A 26,300-nucleotide genomic window follows, 5' to 3' on the forward strand; every position below is an offset into this window, starting at 1 on the left:
AACGTTTTACCACGGAGCTATGTCTCACCCATTGGGAGGTTATGCCGCAATTTTTTATTTTTATTTATGTACAACGACCGAACACGTCCATAGAGGTTAGCGAATCTAAAATGCAGATTCAAGTGATAAATAATATCGAATAGAAATTGATAAATTAATTGTTGTTATCGTTAAAATTATTTATTTTTAATGAGTGAAATTTTTTATCGATGGTTTGTAGTATGCGTATCTGATCGAATGCAAACATTAGAATATTCAACATTCATACATGTTCAGTCCTTTTTGGAAAAATCAATCCGTATCCACTTTGTATTTTCTAATTTACATCAACTTCATGTATATTTTTCGGCGGAAGCTTTTGACGGAAGTACTTTCCGTCGAGCGGGAACAACAAAAATTAAAGTAGCAGAAGAACTTTTGAAATCACGTCAAAAACTAAATCTTTTAGCTAATTTCTCTTCGTTTAGGGCTTCATATTTCGCTGCTACTTTGAGACAAACTTTGGCATCAAATTATGTTATTTTAATATTTTTATTTTTTATGACTTCAGAACAAAAATAGGACAGAAATCTAAAAAGATGTCTATTATTGTTTAGTGCAGTTAGGCCTAATCATTGATAGCGGATTTATAAAATGAATGAACTAAGATGAACGAATATTTCTATTTTAATGGTTTGGTACAATTATGAAGAAAAATGATAAACAAAGTAAGTAACCACAAATTTCAGTTTACACAAGTTTACACAATTCAGGTAACTGCAGCCAGGAGCTAATTTTTTAATCCTATCACACAGGACCCTGGCCTACCAGTGTACCACAGGTGCTTGTAATGACCATCAGTGTGGGCAGAATTTAGTTCAGTTGGTTCAGTGCTCGTTTGAGGTGGTTATACAAAACTTGGTGGATTTTTTTTTTCATTCCAACCAGTGATCATAGACGTATTTGCTTTCCTGTCTGGGAAAGAAAGCGAAAGAAAAATGTTTTATTTATCTACGCACTCAACACATTTTATTTACGGTTATATGGCGTCAGACATACATGATTAAGGACCACAGATATTGAGAGAGGAAACCAGCTGTTGCCACTTCATGGCTACTCTTTTCGATTAGCAGCAAGGGATCTTTTATATGCACCATCCCACAGACAGGGTACTACACACCACAGCCGTTGATGTACCAGTCGTGGTGCACTGGCTGGAGTGAGAAATAACCCAATGGGCCCACTGATGGGGATCGATCCCACACTGACCGTGCATCGAGCGAGCGCTGTACCACTGGGCTACGTCTCGCCCCTCCTGTCTGGGGAAGTGCATATATAAAAGATCCCTTGCTTCATTAGGAAAAATGTAGTGGGTTTTCTTTGATGACTGCATGTATTAACATCCCATAAACGATGATTAATTAATCAGTGTTCTCTATTAGTGTCGTTAAACAAAGCAAACTTTTGATCACCAATGGTCACCACACTTGAGCCAGTCAGTACATTTATATTAAAGTGATCAAACAAAATTAACCTTCATTATCATTCCTTACACTGTAGGTGAAAAATGGCTGTGAATGATTGTGCACATTTTAAAGTTTTGTTTAACAAAACCACTAGAGCACATTGATTTATTACTCATCAGCTGTTGGATGTCAAACATTTGGTAATTCTGACATTTGTCATAGAAAGGAAACCTACATTTGTATACAATTTCTTAGAGCATTGGTTAAGATAAATTAAAATTAAAAATGTTTTTATTTCCATACATGTACATGTAGTTGTGCATTATATCAAATGTCATTATAGTAATTAATTCATCGACTGTATAAAGATTCATGTAACCATACAATCTGTTAGCTAGTTTATGTTAAAAATTGCTGGAACAAACTGCTGGTTACTAAAGATTTTGAAATATTGTCTTCATGTATTTTATAATCCTGCATAATTATGTAAGTTTCTGACCCAAAACTAAGGTATTATTTGCAAAAGCACAAAATTCTGCAAAATAATTTGCAGCCAGTACGTTACTTTAGATTTTAACAATAAAACCTCAATTTGATATGCACTGTTGTGAGTGGTACATGTATGAAGCTATTATTAATAGCTAATAGTATTAATCTCTTTTAACTTATTAACACATTCACCTGATTTTAAAATTTTGGTTTAAGTTCACCACTTTAAGCACTTGTGCCATTTTGAACACAAGTTTATACAAGCATGTCTTAAATTTGTTAACATGAATTAAATTTACAGCAGAAGCAGCTAGTGGCAAACATGAAAAGAGTCGACGGCAGTTGGATTTTGAAAAGAAAAAGAAGCCTAGGTCACTTTCAAAAAAAGTATTTTATTTAGACATCAAGGATGCCCGACGCATGCGCAGCCTTGAAGGAAAGCTAAAACAGCTTGGTGGGGTAATAATTTGTTCTGCCTTCTTTCATTAATTATACCTCTTTTCTCTATCATGTATGATTTTTGTATTACATGTATAAATTTGCATGTTATGTTATAAATAACTACATTTAGTACTCATTGAAATATTGTTATTGATTTGTATGTCGCTAGTTTTGAGATATAGGTAATCTTTTAAATTGTATGCACTGCACTGACACATGGTTCTGTACAGTTAATCTGTTAGGGCAAAATAAAATATACGACTAATTCAACAAAAACTGTCTGACTGAAACAAATTACTATACTTTTTTCTTTTCTTTAAAATTTTAAAGGACAAAAAGAAAATGTTCTACTTACCAGACGAGGACTGACCCAAGGGACTTTAAAAATCCTGAAATATTTTCACTTTATGCTCTACTTTAATAGTTGTATGGTGTTTAATTGAATGTTTCATTGTTTTTGTAATGTGTAAAGATATTTATCTTTTTTATGTTAAACATTTTGTAGACTATCGAGAAGTTTTTGAGCAAAGAGGTCAACTATATTATTACAAGCAATGCTCACCTCTCCAAGCAGAAGCAGGACAAGCAGGGTGGAACCGGGGACAGTCCAAACACTACCAATGCCTCCACACCCAGTCCATTCAACCTGGGACAGTCACCATCACCTAATGCCATTGCAGAACTTAAAAAAATTGAAAATGTAAGTGATTTTGCTGAATATGCAGTGACAAATATTTTCCTGCAGGTTTCCACTATAAATAAATTAGTCCCTGAAATTGTTTTTTTTCACAAAATGTGAACGTTAATGTGAAGTTTTGCATCATAAATTGGCTGTCATTGAAACGGTGGTATTTTTCACAGAATATTAAACAATGTGTAAGTTATACAAGTCAACATACAAACTCTATTTCACTTAAAGCTCTTAAAAGTTAACCTTTTAATAAAGTAAAATTAAAACCAGACAAAACTTTTTTCCAAGTTGTACTCCTATCAGGAAATGACAATTAACGCATGTTTTTTTTTTAATGAAGGCTATTTAAAAAAATGTTTTAATTAGTGTAAATCCTACATTAAAACTGCTTTTTGTCTAAAAGGTAAAACAACTTGAGAATATTGATGTAATTTGTAAGAATTTTCCCGACTGCAGTTGTGTAATGACATTCTGAAAAAGATCATGAACGACGTCACATATGAATTGAAATTTGGAACGTTTACACATAGGTATTTTATAAAACTACTTGCAATGCTTACATTAAGCCCAAAGTAGGAATAACACCTTTTACTTGTTACTGGGAATACAAAGTGTACAGTAAACTTAATTTAAACCACAAAGCTCATAGTTACAATATTATATAAAGTTAACTTTTAAGTAGCAGCAAAGATGTGCCTATCCTCTGTCATTAATAAAGAAAAGGAATGTTTAACACCTCGTAACATCAATTTTTTGTTGTCTCAAATCTAGTTATTCGGACACTTGGTCTATAGACACAGATCTAAGATTGAAAAAGTAGGTGAATTGACATCTCCCCTCCAGAAAGTAAGGGAAAATGTTTGAAAAAGAAGAGTGAATCCTGTGATTGCTTAAAATATTAATTTTTTTAATAAGTAAACTACAACCATGTTTTGGGTTCTGGTAGAGTGGCACATAGCCCTGTAGTAAAGTGCTCATTTAATGTGCAGTCGGTCTAGGAACAAATTCCGTTGGTGGGCCCATTGGGCTATTTCTCGTTCCAGCCCATACACCACAACTGGTATTTATCAAAGGTCATGGAATGTGCTATCCTATCTGAGGGATGATACATATAAACGATCCCTTATTATTAAAATCTAGCCGGTTTCCTCTCTAAGACTGTCTGTATTACCAAATGTTTTACATCCATTAGCTGATGGTTAATAAATCAATGCACTCTAGTGGTGTCCTAAAACAATGTCATTTTATAATGTTTACAGGGTTTAGGAGTCTTAGGAGTAAATAAAGAATTTTAATATTTATTAATGCACTTAAAATTTAGAGTGGGAACTGTTTGTCATTTTGCTTTACTGAGTCTACTTAGAGTATGGTAAAGGTTCCGAATTGTATACTCCGTCCGAATCCTAATAATTTGTTTCAATTTCTGGTATTAGTATAATATTTCTGACGAGATGCAAAAAATGCTTCACTGATCAACTGCAACCAAATGTGAAATAGGTGCTAACTGAGCTATATCGGTGTCTGACATCTGTTATGTGATTACTTCAGCCAACTTTTGGAGGAAAAGGTTGTCATTAATAAAGTATTCAATTTAATTTAAGTGTGTGCAATATTCGTAATTAATCTCTTTTTTTAAATTCTTTTTTAAAATTTTTAGGTACCAAGAGGAAAGACTCTTGCTAAAATTGCAGGTGGTCAGCAATCTGTAAGTATTCTTTATAATACACATTTGTTGAGATAATGTAGAATATATTATTTAGTCTGTGTAACTTAGTAACAGCAAACAAAAAATATATATTCAGACTGAGGAACCTTGTTTTATTGTAGTCTGCTAGTGGAACATCACTAATCAGATGCAGGGCTCGAACTTAATGATGGCACCGACGGCAGTTGCCATCATTGAGATATAATTTGCCATGGATTTGGAGCATCATCGATGGCATTTGCATGCCATTGGATAAAAATTACTGCAGTGCCGTCAGTAAAACTGAACATATCTGGTATACATTATCTGCCAGTATTCAACATTTTTATATTTAAAATATGTCTACATACATTCAGACAAATTGACCATTCATGTGAGCCTTGTTTTTTCTTTTCTTTTTTTTTAGCCTAACACAGTTTTGGAAAATGCTGAGAAAATTGGAATTAAAGTTGTATCTTATGAACGTATGTAAATATTTTTTTTTTTTAAAGTCATTTCCTTTTGTACTTCAGCCATTTAAAGGAATGTCAGCTTGTTATTTTTATAGATTTAAAAATATAATTTAAATTGGGGCTAAATATTGTATATCAAGTATCAGTAACCATTTTATTTATGAAAAACAATCATAGGTTATGAGCAATTAAAAGTTTTTAATACAGAAGAACAACATATTAATAAATTAGAACCGTTATTTATAATTAAAAAGAAAAAAGTACTTTAATTTTTTTTTATGCAGTTTGTTTTGAACAAAAATACTAAAATTGTATGAAGAATTTGAAAAAACTATAGTGTGTATCAGTTATTTCTGGTCTTGGTACCTTTTATATTTTTATAATATATTTCGTAGTCCTATTTTACTATCTGTTATGTTCTAATGACTATTCTTATAAGTGTGTAATTTATTATACTTTTTCTTTCCAGAAACTATAAAATATGTTGAAAAAGAGATTGCAAAGCTCAAAGTGATCCCAGAAACCAGCAAACAGGTTTATTCTTTGTTTTATTCAAGTTATTTATTGAAGCTTTATTTTCATTATCCTTTAGATTACTAGATTAATTTTAAGTTCGATTGAGTGATAAATAGCTTTTGATAATGTAACAAAAGTTACACCAGAATATACAATATCTTGTACATAATCCCCACAGTGTAAATTATCATTATTGAAATAGTAACTTATCTTTTTACGTCATGCCGGCGTTACACTGTTTTAGTGCAAGGATAGACACTAACAGTTACCGAAGGTGAGTAGAAACTGCCTGGTATGAGTACAATTTAAAACATGCTAGTCTGTCAGGCGAGTTGAGATTCAATGTTGATTTTATTTTGTACTTCATTTTATTATTTTTTGATGCAAACAAATCTGTAAACCAAGTCATAAAAAATCACCTATGATTTGTCTTTTTAGGATAGTCCATAAATACAGCATATCTGTCGGTGATATGGTTGTAACCAAAAAAAAAAGAAAAAAAGAAGATATTAAGCTCTATCGATCTTCTTCCATAGACACTGTCATAACTCTTATTCATCCAGCTTTACAATCAGAAAACTTCATCATTCACCCAAGTTTCCAACATGAATGTAATTTTGAACTTACATTTTTCAACCTCAAATTGTAAGAAAACAACTAATGTAACACTCTTGATGTGTGTAATATTTAGAGGACATCTTTGTGAGTCTAATTACACAAATAAAATTTATAATGGAACTTAATATTTTTTAAATATTTGTTGATTACGATCATGATCCATGATGTCATTGTTTATGATGCTTTCATGAAGTTTATTTTCACTTTTATATTGACGATGAATAATCACATCCATCATCTACTTCAAAGTCTGTATTATCAGTTACTTTTGGTGAATATATCCTTTACAAATCTTCAATTTTCATTAAATAATAATGTTCAACATGTTTAAAAAAAAATATTTTACAAATAGCAAGACATCGAACCTATGTGCGAGTTTCGTCATCAATAACGTTCAAACAAATTTATACCTTTTTTCTTTTTTTTCTTTTTCTTTTTTTGATATTGCGATAATTTAATATAATATCAGTCAACAATATACACTGTACATGTTCCTCCGTGGGAGGAAAAGAGTTAAATAAAATAAAACATTTCAGGGGTTGTTATTCAGCAATTTTAGCATTAAATTAATAATTTTTGGATTATATTTACACAGGTAACTAAAAAGAAGCCATCAACATCTAGGAACAAAGGTGAGTCAATTTGTTGGATTGTTTATATTAATGTTTGAACTATGGCAATGTTTATTTGATGTCACTCGGTATCAAACATGGTAATTGTAGCACATTTAACTAAATCTAAGCCTACATATGATTGTCGAATATCTTTTTTATTTTGGGTAACACTTTTAAGATCAAATAGTTGCTAGAATAATGCTTGGGTTTTTTTAAAAGTATCTTTTCTTTATTTTCCTTTCTTATTGCTTTTGGTGCATGTCACGTAGAAATGTTCAGTGTTTTATCACTAACTGGCATTGCAGCTTAAATGTTAGAAATAAGTTAAGTATTTTTTTAAAATGTGAGTCTAATGTATGTCCTTTATTAGTCCCTTACCGGTCCAACCAGAGGGAAATATAGTTTTCTTGTCTGTCAGTACCCTATATTGTTTTTCGTACTTTTTTTTGTTTTTTTGGCCAATCTCAAAAGATATTGAACTGAAATTTTGTGTATAGCTTCATCATATACACTGACTGATTAAGTTTGACTTCCTGGTTATTTACTCATTTATGACAGAGTTATGGACCTTGAACTTAGGAGATACGAAAAATGTTGGAGCCTGGTTGTTGACATGTACTCTCAAAATGCTTATTTACAGTGCAAATGCTGAAGGCTCCATTTGTCAAGTTTGAATCGGAGAGCTGCCATTATCGTCCCATTATGCAAGAACTAGAATCATGGCCTCACCTGAATGTGGAGACACCCAGGGGAACGTGTCCGTTTGATGGGAGACCACTTGGCCATGCTCAGTGCTCCGAGAGAGCAGAGAGAGACATGAATGCTGAAAGAATCATGTCACCTGACACACCAAACACGCCAAAGTGTCCAGGACTGGATACTCTAAACACTCCACAAGATGAAGTGAAACGGTAGGCATTTTAGGAACCCAGAATATTTTGAAATGAATGAATGTTTAACGACACCCCAGCACAATTGGTTGCCAGACTAAGGATTTTAAAACGATGTCCAATATTTATGATGTGTTATTTTTCATGAGTTTATTTTCATTTTTGTGTGAAACTCATCTGCCGTTGCCAAACCTTGCTGTTTTAAGGGAGGTATCACTCTCACTCCCCATCACTCCCCTGAAATATTAACTAGTACAAGGAGAGTAATTTATAGCTTCCCTTAGCATGTAAGTTTATATGGTTTCAGTATGATAATACCTTAAATGGATCCTCACAATCTACGTTAATGAGAGCAATTAATCACTCCCCTCTTCTTCTTTTTTGTATTATGGCAAGATCTGCGCTGTAGAATTCGAACATTTATATTGTTCTGTTTGCAGGACATGTGGCAGAGTGAATGAAGACAGCACCAGCAAGCTGCTTGGTTTCCCCATCTTGACCGCGGGGGAGGTGAGACGAGACCGTGAAAAAAAGCGTCGAGCGGCTCGGAGACAGGGATACTGTGAAGCGTGTAAAGAGAAATACAATGATATAGATCAGGTGAGACGGAAATGACATTCCTATGTCGTGGCTTCCTGTTAATTTTTTTTTACCATAACCTTATCTGCCATTTTTTGTACTGAGTGTGTTAACTCTTTTATATTACACTTTTTGGGTTTTTTAATATTGAAAAAAGTAAGAAAAAAATCTAAATTATGGTGGTTTTTATGAGTTATTCGGGTTACAGCAGACAATATACTTGTTTAAAGTTTGTCGAGGCCAGTGATTTTGTTTGTAGTTCTTGCTAATTTTAATAAACTTTGAAATGGATGAATACTAGATATATATGATTTTTTTGTGTGTACATTTTATACTTTATTTTACTTCTTATCATTGCAATTACTGTGTATTATTATAATTGACCATTTTTTATTTTAATTTTTGGAGATGTACCTCGTGCAACACTGAAATGGATTTATTGAGAAACAAAATAAATGAATAGCTATTTATAGTCTGTCATAACAACTTGATTTGAGCTAGTGGTCAAAATACGAGCAGAGTATGGTTGCATTTGAATTTGTTTTTGACTTAAAACAATTCATATACATCTGTTTTACACATTCCATAACATGAAATATAACTTAAAATGTGTTTTTAAAGTACATTTTATGAACATTGTCATAATGATAATTAACCCTTATCCTGCGGCATTCTTTTTGCTAAATTTAAAGAATTTTCACCTGTTCTACATTTCTAGTAATTTTATTAAAATCCATGGGCATTTTAACATGAAATTACACCCATATATACCATAATGATCCACCTACGTAATGATAGCATTTTGTAGATGGTTATTTTATTTATGTTACCATGGCAACAGCTGCAAATTTCAATATACAATTTTTTCATTAATAATTAATAAAACATGAATAAAACACTACTATTTTTCTTTTAATTTAAGTGTATGCTGTGATTTATTAAGCATAGTGATTGATTTAAAGAAAAAATTAAGCAGACTGCCATTTTTTTTCAGAATAATAGGGTGCAATGCACATACTGTCATCAATGCTTTTTTGTAAATTATGAAGATAATGTCCAACATTAACTATTATACATTTTTAGTAATATTATTAAAATCAGTTGACATTTCAGCATGAAATTACACACATATATACTAAGAATATCCATCTACGTAACGCTAACATTTTATAGTCAGTTATATTATTTATGTTACCATGGCAACAGCTGCAAATTTCAATATACCATATTTTCATTAATAATTATGAAAACTTTAATTAAAAACTAATATTTTTCTTTTAATTTAAGTCTATGCTGTGATTTATTAACCATACTGCTTGATGTAAAGAAAAAATTAAGTCGACAACCACGGTTTGTCTGAAAAATAGGGTCATATGCGCATTCGGCTATCATCGCATTTTTGTAAATTATGAACATAATTTCCAACATTAACTATTATACATTTCTGGTAATATTATTAAAATCAGTTGACATTTCAGCATGAAATTACACATATATATACTAAGAATATCCACCTACGTAACGCTAATATTTTATAGTCAGTTATATTATTTATGTTACCATGGCAACACCTGCAACTTTCAATATACCATTTTTTATTAATAATTATGAAAACTTTAAATTAAAATTAATATTTTGCTTTTAATTTAAGTCTATGGTGTGATCTATTAACCATACTACTCGATTTAGAAAAAGAATTAAGTAGACAGCCAATTTTGTTTTTGAATAATAGGGTCAAATGCACATACTACCATCAATGCATTTTTGTAACTTGTGTACATTGTGTCCAACATTACATACACTAAAAATATGTATACTATCTCTATTACTTTATATAGCTTTGTCAAATGACACAAGATTTTAAAAAAGGTATATGCCCTTTCACTTCCTGTCATTTTCAAATGAACATTATTAATTCTGTTACCATGGTAACCAATGCAAAAAGAGGAACCGTTTCCCATATGAAATGTTTTAAATGAATTTATTTGAATACAAATCGCTGTATAATGATGTAATAATAAGCTCCCAGCTGTTTACAAGAGAAGTGTGAAAATTGTGAATTGTTACCAAGGTAACCAATGCATAACAGAAAACAAATTTCTAAAAAAATATCATTTTCAAGGACTGAGAAAAAACAACAATGTGTAGTGACATAATTGTACTATGCCTGTAGAAAAGATATATGAAGCTTATTAATTCTGTTATCATGGTAACCAGTTCAAAACTATGTTACCATGGTACCCAGATCGAAACTGGTACCATGGTAACCAGTGCAAACTATTGTTACCATGGTAAGGTATGTAAAACTGGAAACTATTTGCTGTGTGCATACAACTTTTGGGTCATAAGGTCAAAAGTAAAGGACACCAGTAATCAATAATTTGAGGGTACTTGAAAACTCCAGATCATAACTGCCGCTACTAAGTGGCTATGGGGTTTGGAATCTTTTGAAATTGGACACTGCATTTTATGTACAAATTTTAAGCAGCAGCTATCTTACTATAATCGTTCTAAAAATTATTAAAACGTATTCATTCATTCCCAAGATTTTAGGGTACATAATTTTACCCTTCATACCCTCTGGCAGAAACCCTGAACACTGATATTAGAATAATAGAAATAGTAAAAAGTATTTTATGCATTTCGGTATTTTATTGTGACACAAGATACTTGCAATAGTGCTTCACATGGTCACAATTGCAAAAAAAAAAGAGGTAAAATGTCCATTCACCTAAAAAAAAAATTAAACCCAAAGAAACAAACATCAACATGTGAGCCCTAATTAAATATGTACTGTATACATAATGTGTATCAAGTGTTGAACACTTATGCATGATACAAAATAGATCTGAACACTTATATTAGAATAATAGAAATAGTAAAAAGTATTTTATGCATTTCAGTAATTTATTGTGACACAAGATACTTGCAATAGTTCTTCACACGGTCACAATTGTAAAAAACCAGAAGGTAAAATGTCCATTCACCTAAAAAAATGTTTTAAAGCCAAAGAAACAAACATCAACATGTGAGCCCTAATTAAATATGTACTGTATACATAATGTGTATCAAGTGTTGAACACTTATGCATGATACAAAATAGATCTAAATGGTCACCCATTTTCCTTGGGGGATTAAAATGACCAAATTTATGGTTTTGGGTTTTCCCAAAAAATTTGGTTGGAAATGCTCTAGCATTTCTGAAGACATAATAGTTTAAATGCATTTGTCTATATGATAGATGGTTTAATGAATTTGTCTCCTACCTGAGGGAAGGGGGAACAGGGGACACAACATTAATAACGAAATTCGCAAAATTTATATTTTTATGGTATTCCTGGACACGACAATTGACTTAATTTTCCCCTATCTGTGCCCCACCCTTAGGAGAGGGGTAGAATGACCAAATTCACAAGGAAATGGGTCACGGATATGCAATTTCTATATAACTATTGTGAACTCCATCCCCACCTAGGGGACATTTACAAGTTATATAGACTGGTCATCTATTTGCCTTTATATATTATTATTATTTTATATTATTATATTATCCAGGTATAGCATTTCGGGCAAATGAGCTGGCCTAAAACCTTTTCACGATGTATTTCCATCATTTTACTCTGACACAATATTAGTTGTAATCCATGTAAAAATATGTAGTGATTCATTTGCAACCCTATATATATAGCTGTTCAGGGCTGTAACTAGGATTTAAACAATGAACCAATGAGCATGGAAGGTGCAAGACACCATTTTGCGGTCATTTCTGGGAGGTTACATACTTAAAACATCAGTATCAATAAACTATTTTTCTATTATTTTAACAACAAACACACACACCAGGGGTGGGATGCAGCCCAGTGGTAAAGCGCAGTTGGTTTGGGATTGATTCCCATCGGTGGGCTCACTGGGCTATTTCTCGTTCCAGCCAGTGCTCCATGACTGGTATATCAAAGGCTGTGGTATGTACTACCCTGTCTTTGGGATGGTGTATATAAAAGATGCCTTGCTACTAATGGAAAAATGTAGGGGGTTTTCTCTCTAAGACTACTAGTATGTCAAAATTACCAAATGTTTGACATCCAATAGCCGATGATTAATAAATCAGTGTGCTCTAGTGGTGTCGTTAAATAAAAAATAAAACACATACACCATTGCCTCTAGCCGTTAGCTGAGACCCTGCTGTTTGGCAGTAAAGCTAATATGTATAATTGTTGTTATCCAGATTCAGGGATTTTCATTCAACTCTGGCAGAAATCTGCTTGCAACCCCAACAAAAATGAGAGCCCGTACACTTAGGCCTATGCCCAGGGCCGTAGCTAGGATTTTTTGTTTGGGGGCAGGGGCAACTGAGTAGTTAATAGTCTAAAACTCCTTAAACGGTTAAGAATAGAATTTTCTTTAAGTTACTATAATGCTTTCCGGATGCATCCACACCAATTGGTACCGTACAGGCCTGATGTACTAATCATAAGCGTACGAGATCCCGTTTTGTTTTGTAGGGGTGGGAGAGGGAGAAGGGCAGGCTAATTTGTGCCCGAATTAAACGAAAATACCACCAACTAAAAAACAACATTTATTAGTTTTAGCGTTACTGCCAACCAGCTATATATAATATAGGGTTACAAACGAAGCACTACACACTAGTATTGTGAGAGAAATGTTGGAACTACTAGTACATGATGAAAAGGTTTCAGGCCAGCTCAATTTACCCGAATGTCTGTCGTATTCGTCCGAAATTTAGATTTTGGTACTAATAAATTTATCAAAATACAATAGATCCAACACAACTACAGTTTACCTCATGATGATTAATTTATCTCTATAACATTTGTTTTGTGATTGGTTATTGAAAATAATGTAGGTCAAGGTATTCCCCAGACTAGTTCAGAAGATATTCTTAACCTATCGTTTGTAATTCATTTTTAAAAAATGAAAACAAATATTTATCCACGCAGTAGTGATTAATACCATGTGAATGTAATATGTCATGTTGAAAAGGAAAAAGGAAAAACTGGCAGAAAAACAACACACAACAAAACAACGCCGAACACCGAGCACATGTACGTATTCGATCATATAGTCGACGTAACTGTTTAAGCAAACATACATGTAGCTAGTTAGAATATTGTCTGCTGTAGTATAAGTAACCACATTGTAATTATTAATGAAAACAGTTAGCAGCACATGCAAACAATGTATACTACTCAGTACTGCTGTCAAATTGTATGGCGGGAAATGTGCTGTCACATGACCTGTTGTTTATAAATAGAAATAGGGAAATGGCGCTTTTCGATGACTGTTTATGCCGTCGGATTACAACTATTTGATTGTGTTTGTACCTTTTTTAGGCATTAAAAGTGATACTTGTTCTATTTTAATGCAACTGTCATAATGTAGTTCATATATAATAGTATATTATGACAACTAGAGATAAAAGAAACCGCTACCAAAAAACAAGAAACCATAACAAACAATAGCACGCGCCATTTGACGGGTATTTTTTGTTTTGAAAAAAAACAAGATGTACAACAACAATTTAGCAAATATTTGGATATGTCATTCTAAGACTATTTATTGACATTTTCTTACTTTGTTTTTGACAAAAATGTCAACAATTAATTTAGAAAACAATTTTTAAATGAAAACAATGCAAAGTGACGTCATTGTGATGACACTTGACGTGTATACACGTCAACGGCAGGAAACGGTTAAATTTTAAACAATGCTATTGTTACTGATTTGGCATAACTTTTTTCAGCACTATAAATAATATTTAACGAATAATTTTAAATTTTTATATTTTTGGGGGTGTTTTTATAATTACAAACTTCCTGAAGTTATACAATTTACTTTATTCTGATTGGACGATGTCATGAAAAACTGAATGTTATCCATCCTTCAATAAACCTCTTAAAATGGTCTTATTACGTCAATGCAACGTCATGAAAAGGATGCAAGAAGCTAATTTTTGTGTGTGTTTCCCATGAAATTTGAAATCCTATGGCTTGCTTTAGCATGAAATACATGTATATATATGACAGCACTTCTAGATCTTGTCCTAATTTCGTTGGCATGAGGTCCATAATTTTCAACATTTTCACGAGCGTACAAACCGTACGCAGGGGGTTAAGGGGCCAGCATCCACTTTTTGAAAATGAAAAATGTCAACATTTTTCATTTATGGATGTACACTTTTAGTGGGTTGGAGGGGTTGGTCAAAAGTGTACTCTTTGTACACTTGTGAAAATGTTGAAAATTATGGACGGGTCCTTAATGAATCCTATTTTTATTGTTATTTTCTTTTCCATGAAATATATACATGACATCACTTCTGGATCTTGTCCAAATTTCATTGGCATGGGTCATTTAATGAATCCTATTTTTATTCTGTGTTGTTTTCTTTTCAGCATCTGATGGGTGAGCATCACAAACAGTTTGTTCGGAACAAAGCCAACTTCATGAAACTTGATCGGTTAATCGAGTCTGGTCCATCAACACCCACATTCATTTCAAGTGTTATTTTGAGACACTGTGTCCTAAAAGCTCAGGAAAAACCAAAGAGGTAAGCTGAAATAGCTCATACCATTAAATTACATTTCTTTATATGGTATTCTAAAGTGGGATTGGCTGTTATATTGATGCCTTGTAAACAATTTTTTTTTTTGCTTATTCTTGTGATGTTCCAATAATTGATTACAATTGAAAATTAAACTAATTGTTTGTACAGTTCCAGTTATAGATTACCAAAAATATGCTAGGGTTTGTGTTTCGTTTTGTGAAACGTTTTTGCAGCAAATAAACAATATTACAAACCAAAAATGATCCCTTCAACGGATGTCAGTAAGATCATGGAGAGACATATAAGATATATTGATGACATAAATTCACTTGCTAAGGAGAGCTAAAAACTACCTTAAACTAGTCTCAGGGAAATGATGGGGTGCTAGAACAATAGCTTGCCTTAAATGACGAGGTCTGCTGATTGTATATTCAGAGATTAGAATTTTATGCGAAAAATCCGCGGATTTTGTCTTGCTCAGGATCGATCTCGTGAATCGTCTACATCCGATGAGACATTTTTTGTAGGGAGAGGGGGCACATAAAAAATAAGTTTCATTGGTCATGGCTACAAAAGTCTGTTACACTGAATGTGAAAATTGGGGGGGGGGGGAACCTGAAACTGGTTGAAAAGTTTGTGTATTACATCACTAAATGCGATGTTCCAGGCAAAGCACACTGTTTGTATTGTGCTTACCTAATTAATTACGGGTCTCGTAGCTGTATGACATTAGTAGAACATGCAACAAAACGCAAAAAACATTTGGGAAAAGTGGCACGAAGACAATCAAATTATTCTTTGAAGAGGTGAATTCTTCATAGTTTTCCATTCAATATAGCCTTTGAACATGGGTCTCTGATCTCAGTCTTCATTAAAAATAAAACAATTCAGCTGTTTTTCTAATTTGCCATTCTCATCCCTGTATGAAGTTGATTGGTTGGTGAAAGTTGAGTATAATCGATGATGAAATTCCAACCTATTCCTGACACTAGACCATTCCAACCAGTGCTCTGTGACTGTTATTTTGAAAGGCTTTGGTATATGCAAATTGCATAAACAATTGTTTTATTTGTGCATTGGTTATGTTATTTTATGTAGCATAAACATTTTACCATTTCTATAAAATTGATTTGTATGATTAGTTCTAGGAATGCACCTTTTATTTTGTTTATTAATTTTTAAACAACACCTCAGAGGTTATGCTGCTGGTTAAACCTACAGTATATGTTGGGTCATTGTTAAATATTCCTTTCCTTTATATCACATTTGGTTGTGTCGGAGTTCAGGTTCATTCAGAGGTTTTGTAGGTCCTTTGGCTGGTCTTAAGAAACTACGGTTGAGGTGGGGGAGAACCAGTTTTAGTGTATCTGATTTCCAACTTTTTCTTTTTACCAAGTAGCCATTTGTTCAAAGTTTATAATGATATCTCCTTTAATTGTTTCTGTATGTTAACATAAATATCTTCACCTTTATTGTTTTATTTTGGACTAAACATATTCAAATCATTTGATCTAATGTGAAGTTGTTGTGTTTTTTTCCCAGTGTTATCTTCTGTTTTTAATGCCAGTGATTTTTATTTTTTCAGTCAGAGTAGTGGAGGAATTTTACAACATGAAACCATACGTACAGATGAATCCGAATTTAAGATGGATCAAATGCAAACACCCAAGAAAAAAGTAGTTTCCTTGAACTTGAACCAGAATCCACTTGAGACAGGAGATAATGGTACACACTACAGAAACATGTTTAAAGAAAACGTTTTGACCATGCAGCCACTGCAGATGATCGAGATGTCACAGATTTGTCCCAAGCATAAGAAGGATCGTTCTCTGTGCCGATGTACAGACGTACTGAGTTCTCTTGGCAGGCAGCTGGCTCAGTCATGCTCCCCTAACCACACCGCTCAACGCCACACAAGAGAATCAAATGACTTGAGGAATGTAAACCTGCATTCTGCTGCGGTCGTGAAGAATCCATCTTGTAGAGGTCTGTATGGCTCTCCGACGAGGCTTGGTCTGAGGAAGTCGTTCCAGAAGAGCTCAAAACAGGAGATGGTGATAGGCAATTCACAGATTGCCAGTCTGCAGACTGTTCAAAACGTCTACAATTCCTACAGCAACATTCAGGTGAGCTCAAACAGTGAATCCAGTGACGGTGGAGACATTAGTGATAACTACTTGCCTGAAACTGAAGTGAAACCTGCCGGTGAGGACCATGATGTACAGATCTCAGCAAACCATGATCTACCTCTTAATAGTTGTACATCTACAGTTCTCGGAGAGAAGCCAGTTACGCAGCAGTCTAAAGACTGCAGATCCAAGAGTCTGGCTAAGAATGACAAAGTGCATGTCTCATCGCATCAAGATACAAATCGAGAATCTAATGATCTTATGAAAAAGTGTTTTGTGGAAAAGGAAAAATCCATGCCTGTGAGTTTGAAGTCGTCTTCAGAGGAGAAAAATCCTTCATTGGCATCAAAAGATTTAAGTGTCCATTCTTCAGATATGGTTCAACAGAATGAAACAGAGTGTTCCTTGCAGACAGCAGATTTTATAATGGTAAATGAGGACGAGAAATGTAAATTGAATAAAATTCCAAATGAACTGTTATTGAAACATCAGACAATATCAAATAACAGACCTGTTTCTAAACAAGTATCTTCACAAAATCTGACTCGGTTAGATGAAAAACAAACCACTGAGTTTAGGAGTGAAATTGATGAATTACAGACATCAGTTGAAAGCTCAAACACTGTCAACAAAGAGAAATCTACAGATTGCAGTAAAGCAATCAGTTTTTCAAAATATAGTGAGCTGCAAGAATTGTCCCCACAGAAACTTCAACAAGAAAAACCTGTGATTGACCATGTACTTTTCTGTCAGAGTGCAGCCGAGAGAGTAAAAAACAGACGAGCAAAGTCAACATCCTCAGCTAGCAATAATACCCCTAATGAGTCTGTCTGTTACGTGTCTGAAAGTGACCACTCCAGTCAACAACACAAACATAAACATATTGCGAAGACCAATACCGAAAAAACTGTTGTCAAGTGTCAAAAACACAAATCTAGACATTGGTCTGGATTAAGTTCAAAACCTGTCCCAAAGGAAAATGATTTTGTATCGCATTCTATAGATAGTGAAAATGTGCAAAAATCGAAATTGAAAAAACATCTTAAAAGATTAAAATTGAATGAAACCCAAGTGAATAGTAATGTTGAACATAATAATGATGATCAGAATGTTGCTATAGATAATACTAATTACAAAGAGATCATTTTGGAGAAAGAATCAAAAGGTTTATCAGTAGGTTCTTTGTCACCAAAATACAAGAAACATTTGAGCCGCCGCAACAAACATTCTAGCAAGAAGAACGATTTAAAAACTAGAGTAGACAATGACAAAGTTAGTTCCTGGCTGTCCAGACCTGCTTCACCTGTTTTTAAAACATCCCCACGGTATTGTAAGAAGACGAAGGTACCCATATCTCCAATTTCTTTCAATATTAGTGCCACAAAAACTGTAAGAAAAAAAGAAAAACCGAAAATGAAGCCCATCACTAAGCACCGTGGATTTCTAAGAACACCTGGAAATTCTGCTAGAAGTATTAAGCTCAAAGAGGACAAGGCTTCAAAAGAAAAGCAACAATCTGAGGGTGTAAAGCAACTTTATAACAATGAACAGGCCAATGGTGGAATGTTCACAAGTCCAAACATCTCCAAGCAGAATGAAGACTGTGATCAGGAATGGGACAGCCCAAAGAGTGGATTTAGTACGACTCCTTGTGGAAAGAGTTTAGCCACAAGAAAGCTGTACTCTCTTGATGATACTTTTAAATGTAAAAGTAACAAAAAACGCAGGCTGAAATTAACAAAAAGTGAAATGCTGTATGATGTTACAAAGATGTCTGCAGAAATACAGCTACCTGAAAAATCCCACGAACCAGATGACTTGGCTGCTGGAGTTGACACAAATATTTCACCTAAGCTTTCTGTGGAAAAAAGTGTGCACGGGGAACCAAGTGGAGAAATTATCAAACTTTTGTCTCCAGTACAATCAAGGAATTGTCTTAAAGCAAAGAACACCTCACTCAGCAATTCCAGCTTTTGTGAGAATGTCAGTAGAGAAGTGTTGGGGAAGGCAAAGAAACGAAAATGGAGTGGTAGCAACATGAGTACTTCTATGAAACCTGGCTCGTCGACAAAGAAAATCAAACTGAATCGCAGTTGGCTCATCCTCAGTGAGAGAAGCATGGGCAAGCTGCTTGAAAGTGAGCCCGATCCTCCTTCCTTTCATGGCTACAATAAGCAGATGTCGGAATCAAAACTGCCGTCAGACTTGACGTATGAAGAATTATCTGAAATAGAGCTAAGTGACGATTCTGATAAAGAATGGGTCATTGAAGATTGTGTGAGCAAAAACAAAAATCGTACTTTAGTTTTTAAATCGGATACTGGTTTGGAAGACGACGAAGACGACTCATTTAATGAGTTAGTTCCCTTGTTCACATCTCCTGGAAAGGCGACAGACTCGTCCTGGGGTGATGCATGTGATAGTTTCCTTAAAACCACCTGTAACAAGCTTTCCACCAGCCACACTTGCAGCACACCGTTCAACGTTGATACAAAGCGAAAAAAGAAAAAGACTGTCAAAACAGATAAAAGCTCTTCTCAGAGAAAACGGTCCAAGCTGAAGGAGAAGACTGACAACAAGGATGCCGTTCATGTGCCAAACTGTGTTGATCCTACAACACCAATTAAACACAGACACTCAAAGAAGATAGAATTAAAAGATCTGAGGGTAAAGCAAGTTGACGAAGACATAGTATTTAATTTTTGCAGTCCACAGAAAGACAAAAGGGAATTTAGTCCCTTGAGGAATGAGGACACTTACACATTTTCAGGTAATCAGTATGTATGCGGTTCATCACAAACGTGTCAAACAACACCCAGTAAGTTGGAAGAGAAGTCTTCGCCTAGAAGACACAAAAGTAAAGACGATAAGAGTAAAAGACAATACTCGCATCATGGTGGCAAGAATGCATCTAAAGTGAAAAAATCTATTGGTGCTGATTTTGAAGATGTAAAGAGAACATCAAGCAAGTTGAAGAGAGAAAGATTTTCCTAGAATTTACTTTTTAAAAATGATTGGTTTTTTATAATTGAAGATTAATGGGAAAACAATTTTATATTTGATTTTGACTTTTTCCAACAACTAAATTGCTGTTGGTGCCATCGTTAAATTTGAGTCCTGAAGTATGTATTCCATCAGATTCATAATTGTAGGACTATAAGTACAGTGTTTTGGCATTGATCTTTTTTAATAGTGAAGTATTGTCCAAATTTCATCAACTTTCGTCACAAGATCAGTAATCATAAAGCCACAGTCGATGCATTTAGAAGACCGGTTATCATCATTGTGCCAAAATCAACTAACGCCCATTATTATGAGCAACTAAGCTGTAGTATTCATCAACAACACTCCTCATTAAACCACAAACATACCACAGAGAAATTACAACACCCATCATCGTCGTCATACCGCAGTGAATTAAGTTATAATAGAGATGATTTATGTTACAACGATGGTTGCCAAATGTATCTATCAAGTATTATTCTATTTCTTCACCTGTTAAAATGCATTTTTAATATATAGTTTAATGGGAAAATTCTAAATAAAAAGCATCAACATAAACTTGAAAGTATCTATTAAACTTGAAATATTGCAGAATCCTAGTTATGTTCTCAGAAAATAGAAAATATTGATTATTACATGAATTTATTTCACTAAATTAAAATAAAATTTGCTACTTATTCTTAAAATTCATAATTGACCAACTTGGCAAGTTTCAGAGCTAGCCCTGGTAAGTTTGACATAAGTGACGTACTAAAATGACGTCGTCTGTTTATGGTTATCTCTGAAGAGCCGAGTGATCTCAAATGTGTCCTCTCTCCCACAGGTGTGTAAGAAATCACTGTCATGTTCTAGACAAATAACATAATCATCCCACAAACATAATCATCATGTAAACAACATGCCATAGGCAAATATAATCATGCCATATATTACAGATGTTATCACCAGTATGTTATAAATAACAATCGTACTACACCATGCTACCAAAAACCATTCTGCTATAAATAATAAATATGCTACAGATAATGACATAATTATGCCATAAGCATCAACATCTTCAAATTATAAATTATGACACTTCGGGGATAACCCTACTGTGTTTTCCGATTTGCAGACGTATATTGGTGGTTTTACTGTCGCAAATTTAGTTTTATTGGCGACATGTTAGCAGAGCCAATAAAACAGTAAATTTGCGACAGTGGGGTTATCCCTATTCTAAGTAAACTCTTTGCTGGTTGATTTTAAGTAGGAATAAGCCTGTAAACGTCACCGACAGCGGCTCGAACATAGATGTGTAATGTGACATATTTAATCAACTCTCATGATTAGATTATCACTAATAAAGAATAATATGTTCATTTCTGACAAAAACTTCTCAGTATTTAACAACTTCTGTACATAATATGAACGCTACAGAAATTGTCTTTTGACATCATTACAAAACAACCCTGTTCTTTGCTTAACCTATGATGTATTTCTGCCAGAAAATTTGCGACCGGTATATCGGTGATTTTACCACCTGAACTTTGTAGTAGAGATCCAATCAGATTCGTTCTTACAAATGTGTTGAATTAGAATCATTCTTATGTCAAAGCCAGTTGTTTTCCCTGCCGTTTGTGTTTAGACTTTTTTAAACCAAAACCTTTTTATTTTATCCAGCAAGACCAAAAAGCTGCATGAACCTGGCTGGCACTGTATTCTGTGTTTGGCGCTTAACCCTTTGTGCTAACATTGCAACCTGATTCGTTTTTAGGTGCAATAAGGGGGAGGGCAGGGCCCACAACCATGAGTTCCAGTTTTCAAGTCTGCTGATAAAGCGACCAGTTCTTATGTCAAAGCCAGTTATATTACAATAGCTGTAATGCAGCAAACATTTAATGGTATTATTATCATACTGCAGACAGCTGGATTTTAACATGACTTACATTACAATACCCATCTTCAAATTACAATACACACGCGAATACGTTGTGTCAGAGTTGTATTTATACATGCAGGGATTACTTTTCTACATATACACTGTAGGTGCCAGATGGCAATCAGACTGAATATAATCATTTACAGAGTATGTTATAGAACTAGATCAGTAAACATTTCTATAGACTGGGTAACAATCTTAACTTTTAAATAAGGCGGCTCCACATAATATGAGTATGTTGTACGAGAATAGCCAGGTGACGAGACGACATTACGATTTCACCAAGTGACAAGATGACGTTACGATTTCACCAAGTGACAAGACAGACATTACGATTTCACCAAGTTACAAGACGGACATTACAATTTCACCAAGTGTCAAGACTGACATTACGATTTCATCAAGTGTCAAGACCGATGTAATGATTTCATCAAGTGACAAAATCGATGTAATGATTTCATCAAATGCCAAGACAAGACATTACGATTTCAATGACAAGACGTACATTATGATTTCACCAAGTGTCAAGACGGACATTACGATTTCATCAAGTGACAAGACTGACATTACGATTTCACCAAGTGACAAGACAGACATTACGATTTCACCAAGTGACAAGATGGACATTACGATTTCAACAAGTGACAAGACGACATTACGATTTCACCAAGTGACAAGACAGACATTACGATTTCACCAAGTTACAAGACGGACATTATGATTTCACCAAGTGACAAGACAGACATTACGATTTCACCAAGTTACAAGACAGACATTACACTTTCACCAAGTGTCAAGACGGACATTACGATTTCAAGTGGTCAGACGTACATTACGATTTCACCAAGTGTCGAGACAGACATTACGATTTCATCAAGTGACAAGACGGACATTACGATTTCAAGTGGTCAGACGTACATTACGATTTCACCAAGTGTCGAGACAGACATTACGATTTCATCAAGTGACAAGACAGACATTACAATTTCATCAAGTGACAAGACAGACATTACGATTTCATCAAGTGACAAGACAGACATTACGATTTCATCAAGTGACAAGACAAGACATTACGATTTCACCAAGTGACAAGACATTACGATTTCACCAAGTGACAAGACTGACATTATGATTTCACCAATTGACAAGACATTTTATCAGTTGCTATGCAATTGGTTATTCTTGCAGCTGTTCTCTTATGAGGCAATTAAATCATGTGGCGTCACCTTTACTGGGTAAGTATTCCAATTCTAGATATCCTAAATTTAACTTTTTACAGAGTCACTGATAGATTTTTGTACATCTGGAATCCAAATCTTATTGGTAAGCCTGCTTTTCATTTTACACAAGCAGATTACTGTAAAAAATTTGACATCCAAGTATACTTGTAAGTCGCTAGTAAATATTTATGCTGTAATGTCACTGTGCAGGAAAATTACTCATCTTTGTTTTTAAGTGTGCTGAATGCCCGCTCGCAGAAACTTGAGAAAAGTGGGTTGTAAGGAGATAACATTTTGTTCATAAACTAGTATAAAATAAAATTACCTTCACACTGTCGGTTACTTGAATATATTGTACTAAACAACGTAATAGAAATATTGAATAAGAATAGAATATGAAAAAAAAAAAGATTCAAATAAAATAGAATGTCTTAGAAATAAATGCCCTTCATGAAAAAAAGGTCAGTGTCTTAATTTCATTTTTATTACTTGTGCTAAATTACCAAGCAAGAAATGATTATACAGTGCCACACATAGTTATCAAACCTAATATAAGGGCCAACTCTTTAGTTTTACGGTCCTAGTTGCATAATCTTTTGTAATTTTTTTATTAACTTGTGTGCATTGTTGAGTTTAAAATATGTTCTTTTAGTACCTTTTAAACATCCATGTAACATGCTTTGTTTAGTAACAGAAATGTTATTGAAACATACCTTGTAAATATGAAGGATTTATTACATAATTTTAATTAATTGCCTACTTATATATGTAGCAGGGACATTTTAAAAAACTATAGAATTTATTTGATTTGAAATGTTGAAAAATTACCTGTTTTAAGTATAGCATAATTCTCAGCTGTTTTAAAGATCATTTGGTTTTATTTTTTAATTCATATGACATCCCTGCTATAGTATCTTAAACAAGCTTCCATTTTCCATCAAGATTATGTTCCATTTCATATTAAGTTGGTAATGGATGGATCACTTGGCATGAAGCGTGACATTTTGACCTGGACTTTACCCCTATCCGTGATTAGTGCTCGAATAGCCTAAATCTAAACAGTTAATACAGTTTGTGCATCATGTATATATACTGAGAGGCATAAATAATGCAATGGGTATTTCACTGATTATTTTCTTACAGAAATGACATATATATGAAGCATGTGGACAAAATGACATATATATATGAAGCATGTGGACAAAATGACATATCATATATATGAAGCATGTGGACAAAATGACATATATATGAAGCATGTGGACAAAATGACATATATATGAAGCATGTGGACAAAATGACATATATATGAAGCATGTGGACAAAATGACATATCATATATATGAAGAGTGTGGACAAAATGACATATTGGTAATAACAGTAAGTAAAAGAGGATTTTGGTTAAATCGGAAAAAAAATGGAATAAAATGCATTTCAAGCAAAAACCATAACTTGGTATTTATTACAAAATTACAGTATTGCATATGAAAATCTTTATGCACATGCTTTGCCTGCACTGGTCACCCTACGAAAGCAACCATTATTTTGATTTCCTGCCATTTTTCAGTATTCCATGATAAGTAATGTTGAACAATTTTTTTATTGCTAAAAAAAAAAACCAAGTTATTTTTTGTTTTAAACACATTTTATTCTCTTTTGTTTTCCAAAACAAGATCTTCGTTCTCTTGCGGTTGTTACCAGTATCTCATTTGTTTGCATGCATAATATATATGATATGATATTTCTTTTAAAACCATCAACAAAAAAAAATCAATGAAATACCCATTGCGTTATTTATGCCTCTCAGTATATGATGCAATTACATGCACAATGTATTTAAATCTTTGGGAATTTCAAGCACCCAAAGTAAGCAAGAATACTATAGGGACCTTCTTGATGGACTTGCCAAGACTTGCCAGTTTTACAGTCCTTGTAGAGGAAATTTGTGGAGGCAGCCTGGAGTTGACTGCAATCCTGGTGAAAACACCAAGTACATGTAAGGAAAAGAACATTTGATAAAACTACTACGTGAAAATTACTTTAGCAACCTTTAAATTTTTTTTTTTAATTGCCTCACATCAAATTTATCAACAGGCAGTTTAATGTACGAGTATGTTGAATGTTCTTACTGCAAGCTCATGGATGAATTAGAACATTAATTCATGTAGTGATCAAACACCCAGTGAATAAATGTACATTCTCACAGATTTTCTTTAGATAGACTGGGTGAGAGTATACACATGTACATGTGTTTCCGTTGTCCATGTTGAATCCGTGAGAAAACTACTCAACCTAGCAGTATTGGTAAACTGGCAGCAGTGGTTTTAATTTCTTTTTTAATGTTATGTTTATCCAGTGACTTCCTTTCACGATTATTGTACTTTTTGTATTGTCTGTTTAGTTGTCAAAAATATTTTATTTTGTAAGTTACCTTTTTATTACTGTTAAATTTGGATATTAAGCTTGTTGTAAGATCTAGTTAGTGTCATTTCAGAAATTATCACATAGTAGGTAAGATACCTTAGGCCCTCTAACCATTAATGTGATTCCTTGCGGAAATAAGTTTTTCCACATATCTCCATTTTTGACAACCAAATTACTATACCAAATTTACTTTCAGGCCACTAGTAAATTTTTAGCGTTATGACATCACCATGCTGCCACTAGTAAATACTTCACGTTATGACATCACAGTGTTGAAAAACTTGCGCTTGGAAAAATGGCTCATCGATTGACTTTTTTTAGTACGCACGGAATCGTATATGAAAAAGGTACTATGTATGTGCATTGTATTGATAAACTTATGCGAAATCACATTAATGGAAAATGGGCCTTAATGACATTTTTATACTTTGTGGGTCTGTTTGAATTATTATTATTATTATTTTTTTTTTTAATTCTAGATTATTGCTGGCAAGTTTTGACCCTTCCTACCATAGGATAATTTCTGAAAGTCATTATGACAAGAATAAAATTAGTTACCTTAGTGTGTATGTACACTCATGTCACCTTTGTCTGTGCGGCACAA

The 26,300-nt window shown here is 33.6% G+C and overlaps 1 protein-coding gene across 1 annotated transcript; it reads left to right on the forward strand.

Annotated features, from left to right (window-relative positions):
* Positions 1 to 397: 397 nt before the first annotated feature.
* LOC121381875 lies at positions 398 to 25,327 on the forward strand. Its single transcript, XM_041511263.1, has 11 exons — positions 398 to 707; positions 2,236 to 2,393; positions 2,881 to 3,075; positions 4,724 to 4,771; positions 5,178 to 5,235; positions 5,693 to 5,757; positions 6,953 to 6,989; positions 7,612 to 7,882; positions 8,302 to 8,461; positions 14,851 to 15,005; positions 16,588 to 25,327. Exons 1-11 carry the CDS (start codon positions 686 to 688, stop codon positions 20,123 to 20,125), a joined length of 4,707 nt encoding a protein of 1,568 aa, XP_041367197.1. The 5' UTR covers positions 398 to 685; the 3' UTR covers positions 20,126 to 25,327.
* The last annotated feature ends 973 nt before the right edge of the window (positions 25,328 to 26,300 follow it).

This window comes from Gigantopelta aegis, chromosome 9 (genome assembly GCF_016097555.1).
Source record: "Gigantopelta aegis isolate Gae_Host chromosome 9, Gae_host_genome, whole genome shotgun sequence".
Classification (NCBI taxonomy): Eukaryota; Metazoa; Mollusca; class Gastropoda; order Neomphalida; family Peltospiridae; genus Gigantopelta; species Gigantopelta aegis.

Coding starts and splice junctions, on each gene's coding strand:
- LOC121381875 (XM_041511263.1), top strand. CDS start 686: ATGAAGAAAAATGATAAACAAA. Junction 3,076..4,723: donor AACTTAAAAAAATTGAAAAT/GTAAGTGATTTT, acceptor TAAAATTTTTAG/GTACCAAGAGGAAAGACTCT. Junction 4,772..5,177: donor TTGCAGGTGGTCAGCAATCT/GTAAGTATTCTT, acceptor CTTTTTTTTTAG/CCTAACACAGTTTTGGAAAA.